At 36.0% G+C, this 10,108-nt stretch overlaps 1 protein-coding gene across 1 annotated transcript in view; it reads left to right on the forward strand.

The window, feature by feature from the left end:
- The first annotated feature begins 2,873 nt into the window (after positions 1 to 2,873).
- Positions 2,874 to 10,108, forward strand: part of LOC117173834 (odorant receptor 82a-like) — a 132,943-nt gene continuing 125,708 nt past the window's right edge. Inside the window, exons 1-2 of the mRNA XM_033362478.1 lie at positions 2,874 to 2,879; positions 9,177 to 9,296. Coding sequence (XP_033218369.1) covers positions 2,874 to 2,879; positions 9,177 to 9,296 — 126 coding nt within the window. The remainder of the gene's footprint in view (positions 2,880 to 9,176; positions 9,297 to 10,108) is intronic.

The following is a 10,108-nucleotide window of genomic DNA, read 5'->3' on the forward strand; positions in this document are numbered from 1 at the left end:
ATATTTATATCATTTATATTTTATACTTGAAATAACGCAACCTCAAAATATGCGCATATAAAGAGGCGCGCGAATCAAAATAGATCAAAACGCAGATCAAAATAGAAAAAGAAGACTTTTATAATATGATATAATATAATAGAATTTTAATATTAACATTAATATATATAATATGCTACACCTAAAAAAATAACCTCCAAATTGAAGTATCGAAGCTTGGAAACATTCAAATACCAATTTCTTGATTTTATTTCAAAGCGAATCGAGGTATAAATAGAACCGCCGAAGTTTTCCGACCGGCAATCGTGCACCGTCAAGTTTTCAAATTCAGAAGAGGAGAAATGGGTTTTGCGCGCAACCAAAACATTTATATCGTCTTCTACTATATTCACACGGACATATACCTGTGATAGTATTGGACCACGTCTCGTTTCAAATCTGGAATCACTGACGCCTTCTTTTAGTGTAGCCTTGCCAAGGCAGCGCTCGGACCCTATCTCATTCCTCACCTTCATGCTCCCTATCATATGCCAAATTCTTTCTTTAGCCAAGATGTAGTCTATTACTGTTGCTCTCTTTCCTATAAATGTGATCTCGCCTTTCTTATCTCCTTTCATATTGCCATTACATATAAAGCGTCATGTTTCTCTTATCACGTCTAGTAACTTCTTGTCCTCCCGGTCCGCCTCCCTATGTTTGGAGTTCCTTATATATGTCTCCTTTTCCTCATCCCAAATCCGTTGCCCTTGTTGGCCAGTCCATGCTTTTAAGTCCCCTCTTATTAACATCAATTCTTCTTTTATTCCTTTATCCGCCTCCTTATTACTCTCCCAACCTTCCACTTTCCCTCTTCTTTTATATACACAAACCAACGCTATTTGGACTTTCCCAACTATGAGCCTTCTTACAATTGTTCCATTCTTTTCCTCCTTGTCCCCATCTTTTCTACCTTTTACTGCTCATTTTTTTTCTCACCCCTGAAACCATGCCTTCCGTCCCTCTCCCTTTAATATGTTCTATTCTTGCTTCCTGCATTGTCCATACATAACCCTTCGGTAACAGCGTTTTTATCCCCTCCCAGTCCTTCTCATTTGCCCAGATTTCACTCATCATAATTACATCCGACTTTTCTAACTCCCCCCCAAATCCTTTATTCTTGTTCTGCAAAGCCGGCATTCCAGAAAGCTATTTTCACGTTTCTCCTTTTTTCCTTTTCCTTCTCTGCTCTATTTGCCATCCCCTTTTCCTCTGCCTCCCAGTCAGATCTTCATCAATTCCTTCCCTTCTTCCTTATCAATAATTTTTTTCTCTCTATAATGTTTTTTTTCTCGTCCTCACCCTCCCCCCTTTCACTACAAACATTTCTTTTTTTCCTTCCTTCGTCCATTCTATTCGCTTAAATCCTTCTACCCTTACCTGCATTCTAATGTCTCTCAAAAGATTTCTTATTTTCACTTCGTCAGTTTCACTCTCCACTTTCACTCCCTTAATTACTAAGTTATTTTCCCTCTTCGCCCTTTCTTCTCCTTTCAATCTTCTTTCAATCTCAGTCAGTATTTTCTTCAGTCTTTCATTTTCACTTTGCACATTCTTCTCATTTTCTTGCACTATTTTCTCATTCTCTGCTTGTTTCACCATATGCTCATTCCTAATTTCTAAATTGCTTACCCGTTCTTCCATCTAAAATTGAATTTAAGCTTCTAATGTGTCCCCTAAGGGTTTACATTTTTCTCGCTCCTTCTTCCCTATTTGTTCACACACACGCCACGGACTTACTTGGTGGTGGGAGGGGGACCTATAGGTTCAGGTGGGTTCCGAACCACCAAAAGCAACAGCTTAAGTACTCAGAGAACCTTTTTGTCTAGAGGTACCGGTCCCACGACTCTCCGGAGATGAAAAACAACTCCCTTGCTAGGCTAGTGGCTAGTTTCCCTTGCTAGTGTTCATCGCATGGGCCGCCGAGGCTCTTTGAGAGTGCGAGGCGGAAAGCGAACCTGCAAGCCGATGGAGTGGGTCCAAAGCCTACGCTTTAGCTCCCACGACTATCGTTTCACTGTCGTTCTTGCAACTGTTTTATCTCATTATTTCTCCGTTCCTCGACCTCTATCTTTCTATTCTTAATACTTTATCCTCCTTCCAGGGTTTGTCCCATTCTTTCCAATTTTCTCTCCCTGCCCCCTATCTCTTTATGATATTTTCCGTTTAATCCTAACTTTGTGGCTATACTTTTCCCTTTCTAAATCATCGTCTCCTGTCTCTCTTTTTCTTTTATCCCTCCATTCACTGCTAGTCGCGCTTGCCTTTTTTTGCCATTCGCCCAGACTCCTATTCGTACACATGCTGCCTATCTTGTTGAGGGGCTGTAGGTTTGAGGATCTTCCGCGTTGATTGTTCGTACTTGAGTCTTTTCTCGCTACCATCCCCTCCTTGGTTAGCTTCTCGGACTTTTCTTCAACGCTGCTGTCACTGCGATCAACGTCGTCGACATCCTAGCTTACCCAAAGCGCCGAGACGTTTCCCGCCATATTATTCTACCTCTTGCCCCCCTTACCAAGCCACTATTTTTCCTACTCCTATCCTCAAAAACTTCGTAAGCTCCAAGTTTCCAGTACAAACTACTCACTTTTACCTTTTGCACCTTTGCTTTCACTCACTCTTCTTCCTATACACCCGATCTCCGCACTCTCTGCCCTTTCTTCAACCAAACACCCTTATTCGCTTCACCAAAGCCAAAAAACCACTACTTGTCAAATGAAGTTTAACACGTATTTCTGGATCCGTGACAAAAAGCCCAAACGACAAAGCGCCCGTGCAAGAAGAGTCGGGCTCCGTGAAAAAAGGCCGTGAATCAGAAAGCGACTCGCTTTATCGCGATGGATGTATGTATGAGCACGCCCGTACTCGCTCTCTGATTCGCGGGCTTTTATCACGGAGCGCGAGTCTCAATGGGTGGGTGCTTTGTCGTTTGTGCTTTTTGTCATGGATCTGTATTTCCTATGAGAAAAAAATACGTTTTTGTACATTTTATTGAAAATCCGCAATATTAGCTGAATCGAGTTGAAACTCAAAATTTCTTTTCACAATTAGCCATAGAATACGAATAAAATATTACTTTTCAAACATCTCCCTCATAAGTCTGTTTTATAGGGTCCCTAATTAGAACTTTTTGCGTTTAAAAAAAAATGAAAATTGTGTCTTGTGAATGAAATACCACGTTATAATGATAATTAGATGTTTAAATGAATCGTTTAAACAATTTGTGATTGTTCATCATTATAAGAGAGAGATTACAGATTAAGAATGTTAACAGGAATAATGGTTTCATAGTTGTGGTTTTTTTCGAAAATTTTCACCTTCTGTCCTTGCTCTTTATAAAATCGTCTACTTCATTCTTCTTCTTCGATACGCTTTTCCTGTTTCTCGGTTTTCTTATTTAAAGATTTATCAACCTTAGCCATGTATCCTTTACGTCTTTTTTCCTTTGCAGTACTAAAAATTGTTTATCTTCTTCAAAAATATCAGTGCGAGAAAGAACGTCTACTAAAGCTACATTAAACAATGCACTTAGCACTTGTTTGAAATCGTTATCATTCCTTGTTGCGCTTCTAACTGACAATTGAACTGTAGGTAAGCGTGCTTTTGTCCAAAAACTTTTCACATCGTTCAACACTAAAGCAGCACTTTCTTGTACATTGAGTTTCAAATGACAATGATTATAAAAGAAAACCTTAAGTACTTGTAAATTTTACGATATTCTACTCCGGCAATTTCCCGATCCATATATTTAATTATACAGGGTGTCTAAAAAGTCCCGGGGCGGTTGGATATTTCCTCAGGTAAAATATTTTTCAAAAAATGAAGGTCATTCCTGAAATAAATTTCAACGAGGAATTCAATGGTGACCTTCATTTTGACCTTGAAGTCGACCTTCATGACTTTTTGAAGGTAAGCTTTGTTTTTTTTTTATGGAAACCCCCTTTTTTACATCTGAAATTGATAGAGCAGAAAATTCTAAGTTCACGTACGTACCCAAGTCATAGGTCAATTGTAACAATTAAGGTCAGTTAGAGGTTATTTGAAATTAACAAAGTTTTCCAAGAGGTCAGTGTAATTCCTGAAGTAAATTTCAACGAGAAATTCATTGGTGAGCTCTGCATTGATCTTGGTTACAGCGTTTTGAATATTGTAAAATCATAAGGAAATTTTTCATTAAAAGTTCCAGTTGCTCTGGTGAGAGTTCTGTTCCTCCACGAAGAGTTATACAGTCCTTTACCGTTTTTCGATACCTAAGTCAATACCTAAGGCGATACCATAAATCCTATGTCGTTTTTCCATACGAATATTACGAATCGAAACTAAATTTACATATTACGAGTACATACTTACTATCTTTCGCTAAAAGATTATTATGGCGCAAGCTAAACTTTCGGAACGAGAGAGGGTATCTGTAGTAATGATGCGTGGTTAGGAAGATCAAGTTCGATCTTATGATCAAGTTCGTTTGCTTTTTAATCGCAGGTTTTGTAATGGAAAAGGGTTAAATCTTGTCTCAAAGTCAACAATTGAAAGAACTGTAAGGCGCTTTATAAATTATGGATCTATCGAGGACCTTCAGGGAACTGGTCGGCCAAAATATGCAGGATCTGAGGAGATGCAAATGGGCATAGCCCAAACATTTCTTGAAAACCCACACCTTAGTTTATGTCGAGCTAGTGATTAGCGTAACGTTGCTCCTGAGACAGTGCGAAATATTTTAAAAAGCATTAATTTCCACCCTTAAAAGTCATTTGGTACAAGAGCTCAATAAAGACGATCCTGATCGTCGGGTTGAATTTTGTGAAATTATGATGGACAGAATTGATAGAGATCCTCTTTTCTTATACAATACAGTATTTTCAGATGAATCTACCTTCACTTTAAAAGGTAAAGTTAACAGGCTAAATTGTAGATATTGGTCCGACACAAATCCTGATTGGATGTTGGAGAGTCGCACACAATATCCACAAAAGATTAATGTTTGGGCCGGTATCTTGAATGATGCATTGATAGGCCCTTTCTTCGTCGATGGTAATCTCAATGCCCGTGCATATGAATAGCTTCTCAGAAACCAAATTGTACCAAGAATAAGGGAGATTACAGGCGATAATTTTCAAGTATTTGGTTCCAGCACGACGGAGCAGTGGCTCATTACGGCAGGGAGGTTCAAGCATATTTGGATACTCAGTTCCCTCAAAGGTGGATTGGAAGAAGGGGTGAAATCGCGTGGCCTGCTAGATCTCCCAATCTGACGCCTCTCGACTATTTTCTTTGGGGTTATTTAAAGAGCAAAGTATACTCAATGCAACCGTAAAGCTTAGACGAATTGCAGAATCGGATTCTGCAACAGGCTACTTTGATTGATAGGGAGATGATTCGTAATGCTGTAACTCATTTTTAAAATCGCATAGCTTTTTGTCAAGAAACTCAAGGTTTTCAGTTCGAACATCTTCACTGAAGATTGAGAGGAAAGGGGACTCACGCTAATCAAGCACCCTGAAACGTGAGAGGCAAGGGGACTCACGCTAATCAAGCATCCCGAAACGTGAGAGGCAAGGGGACTCACGCTTATGAAGCACCCTAAAGAGAACAAAATTTTCTACGTCCAGGTCGTTGTTCCTGGGTAATGCTAAACGTGAAAGTGAACTGTTTGAAAAAAACCTTGAAGATCATCACCAAAATCAATACAGAGCTCACCAATGAATTTCTCGTTGAAATTTACTTCAGAAATTGTACTGACCTCTTGGAAAACTTTGTTAATTTCAAATAACCTCTAACTGACCTTGAACGTTACAATTGAACTATGACTTGGGTACGTACCTGAACGTAGAATTTTCCGCTCTATCGATTACAGATGTAAAAAAGGGGGTTTCCATTTAAAAAAAAAACAAAGTTCTCCTTCAAAAAGCCATGAAGGTCAACTTTAAGATCAAAATGAAGGTTACCATTGAATTCCTCGTTAAAATTTACTTCAGGAATTACACTGATCTCTTGGAAAACTTTGCTAATTTCAAATAACCTCTAACTGACCTGGAACGCTACCTTTGATATGCTAAAATTTAGAAAAACGTACATACTTCTATATAGAAGTTTATGAATATATGATTTTAAGACTAGGAATAGACAATCCAAATTATTTGAAATGTTAAAAATTCAATATTTTAAATATTTAAAATTAGAAACTTTCAAGAATTTCAAATCAAACTTATTTAAAAATTCATAATTCTTATATTGCAAGAAACTTAAATGTATTGGATAAGTTTTTCTACTAAAAATTAAAAAAAAAAAATTACTACAATTTATTTAGCCCGACTTTCAAAATATTAGCGCCTTCTAGGTTCTATAATGATTCCAATCGTTTTCAATTGGGTATCTATTATTCTCAGTAAGAGGTTAATAATGTCACTACATTATTTTGATATTGCTATAATTATTTACAAGCGGGTTTTTACTCTTTAAAACAAATAAATGTCTACAATATGAATATAAAAAGAAGTAAATAAACATCTTACAACAATATAACCACTAGATCAAACTGCTACTACCTACTTGATAATCACTCTATATCACTGACCCGTCCGAGAAACGGCATGGTTTTTGCATGTTGTTATAGCCCCAGATACTATAGATTTTTCATTCGGTATACCGCCTGAACAAACATTCTAATTTTCGTTTTTAAATTTTCTGTTAAGTTATTAAAAATTAAAATTTTAGCCAATAAAAGCGTTCGCGTCATGAGTGTTACAAACCAAAATTTCAGAGGGTGAATTGCATGCAAGTGCATTTATTAAATTCAAGACGATTGAATGCGATTGGGATCAATTGACACAATAAGCAACAATTCAAACCGATACAACTTTTGATCACTCTTAATCGTCGTAAATCGTTTACAATCGATTATTTCTAGAAGGGATGTTTATGACGTCATTGTTGATCTAATTCGTTTTCATATTCAACACAGTAAATATCACTTCTTCTTCTTTTCTTATATATAAATAACCGCATTTCGAGGTTAGTTTTCATCTTAACATACTTGATAAGTTTACTTACTATAGTCTTCAACACGTAAGTCAGGAATATTTTGATTTTTTAATTATTAATTGAAACATTTTTGAAGTTTGACACTTTACATTGTAACTTGAGAGATTTGGAATCAAACTACTTTAGGTCCGGAAATTAGTAGGGCGCCATCTACTGTCAAAAGTGGCTGTTAAGTCGGGGTCTAGAGGGGGCCAAATTTAAAATCCACTAAATTGTGTGTCCGATCTGGCCCAATTTGAAAATAATGCAAATATTTGGCGATTTCTGCACGGGATTCTGTGAGAAAATTGGTAACAACAATAATAAATTGTTTAAACAATTTATTTTAACTTCTAATTATCAGCATAAAATTATATTTTATATATTTTATTACCCATTTTTTACTTAATGGTTTTTTATTGGGACCCTATAAAACAGACTTATGGGGTGATGTTTAAAAAGAGATATTTTATTCGTATTCTCTAGATAATTGTAAAGAGAATTCTTAAGTTTCATCTCGTTTAAGATAATATTGAGGATTCTGAATAGAATGTACAAAAACTTCTTTTTTCCTTATGAGAATTACGTGTTAAGCTTCATGGGGCTTGTGGAACCTCTCAATATAATTTTTTAAAAATGGATTTAATTTTGTGTGGATTCGAACAAATTCGAAAAAAAATTTTTGGACTATCCTACTCTACAATCATGAATATCTTTTTGTAGGCTACTACACCAACGGAGAACGTAGATCATTCCTGCCCGATGCACAGTGAAAAGATTCTTTTTTCGGCTTGCGAATCAATGATTAATTGACGTCAATAAAAAATTGATATAAAAATATGTAAAAAAACTATTTTTCTAATTTTAAGGGAAAAGTGCTTAAAAATAACTCAACGTATTGAATGTAAGCTATAGTTACTGTTTACTAAAAACTGAGTGAAAATTTCGGCATTCAAATGAATAAATACTTCGAAAACTCATTACTCAACACCCAACGACATGACTTTTGTACAATTTGATAAGGGGGCGGAAGGCACCATAAACTACATGTATATTAATTTTTATCAAATTCTGATCACTTGGCTCTCGCTGCAGTATAACCTTAACTCGTTTGATCTCCCTCTCCCATACTTCCCCTCACTTTCACTCTCACTAGGACGCGGCTTAAATTTGGCTAGGGTAGGAGTAAATTCGACTATGGTAATAGATACGATCCGTTAAGATAAATTTAAAATATCATATGTTAAATGCAAGCTATCAAAGTGAAGGGATTAAAACGTAGTAGTCATCTAGAGTACGTGGAGAAGTCACCAAGTGTACGGGATAAGATCGGCTAGATTACGGGGCAAAGTTAGGTATGGCGTGACAAAAATCGGTAAATGCTAAGAATAAGTTTGGTTAGATACCGGATGATTAGGCTAGAGAACGGAGGAAAGACGTTAAGGAAATTGTGTAAAGTTGGATAAGGCGCGGTATAAACTCGGTTTTGGCGCGGTATAAACTTGGTTTTGGCGCGGAGTAAAGTCGGTTAGTGTACGGGGTAATGTCAGATAAGGAATTTTTTTATTGCTTCTGCCGAAGAAAAGTATGACGGACAAATGAGCATCAGTATAAATCTATAAAGACCTCTCTCCGGGGCTACGAAATCCTAAAAATGAATATCTTGTGCTGAAATTTTGGAAAAAGGTTCAAAATACATTGTATTGATTTTTAACACGAAATTTAACTCAGAACATGACTTTATTGCCCTGGATGAAATTGCAATAACAAAATTGCATTATTTGAACACAACAAAACTCAAGTAGGCCTGGCAGATATGCCTCATATATTTTGAACCATTTCCCAAAATTTCAGTACAATATATTCATTTTCTTAATTATAAATCTACCGAATATAATAGTACGTAATTAGTCAAGTGATAGATTGCCATTATATTGGCCTAATTAAATGTTTATCTTCTTTAATAAATGGTTTAAATAAATTTATAAAGGATTAATTCATTTCTTTTTATCCACTGCACGAAGCTCCTATTTTCAATTAGATTCGAAGTTAAAAATTATAGAAATTGCACAAATCATTTTAAAAAATTTCACATATCACTAAAAATTCCGAAATTTCAGATTATAGCTCTGTACGATGTCAGGCATGATTTTGATGCTGTAATTGAACGTATTCCTATGGTTATGACGGGCATATTTTACTTCATTAATTTTTCTACAATGGTGTTTCAAACATCAAAGGTACGTATATTTTATAGATTTTTCATATGTAGTTATAGTGTCTACTTGCCTGGCAAACCTGGAATTGTTACAAAATTTTTATACATGCGGAAAACCCAGGAAATGTTAGTGAATTTCTTTGAAGGTGTGTCTCAATTTTAGAAATATAGTAATATAAACTTTTGAACTAATATAATTAGTTCAAAAGTCGTGTGCTTTGTTGAAAATTCGTCCTTTTTGCAGAAAATTATTACTCTTGATTGACGTTTCATATTTTTGGTGAAAAATCCAACAATTCGGTGAACATTTTTTGTTATCTCTTTACTGAAGAACCATTCTCAAATTAGTTAAAAATGTAACTCATGTTGAAAATTCCTCTTTACTGGTGAATTCAACAGTTTTTATTTACCGATTTGATTCATGTGTAGAGAATTCGTCTTTTTTGGTCAAAAATTAATCTGTTTGGTTGGAAATTCTACTAGTGTAGGGTGGGGCGAGATGAGCTTATGTGGTAAGATGAGCCACTTAATTTTCTCGTAGACTATGATATCTATTGTAACTGTTTTTTCTACCAATGGCATAAAGAACCTTATCAAACTTCTTTCCTAAAATTTTTTCGCTTAATTTTGAATAAAGGGGGAGGGTCGGTAAGGCCGGTTTTTGGCCTAATTTATTTTTGGACCAAAAAAATCTGAAAAAATCATGGTAGTATCTTATAAGTATCCCGAGTGGATTGCACGCTAAATGGACTACCCTCCACCCCCCAGCCACCCCCACCCCCCTACAAATATAGGAAACACCACTACCCACCAACTGTATTTTCGAGAGATTTG

The sequence above is a fragment of the Belonocnema kinseyi genome, chromosome 5, assembly GCF_010883055.1.
Source record: "Belonocnema kinseyi isolate 2016_QV_RU_SX_M_011 chromosome 5, B_treatae_v1, whole genome shotgun sequence".
Classification (NCBI taxonomy): Eukaryota; Metazoa; Arthropoda; class Insecta; order Hymenoptera; family Cynipidae; genus Belonocnema; species Belonocnema kinseyi.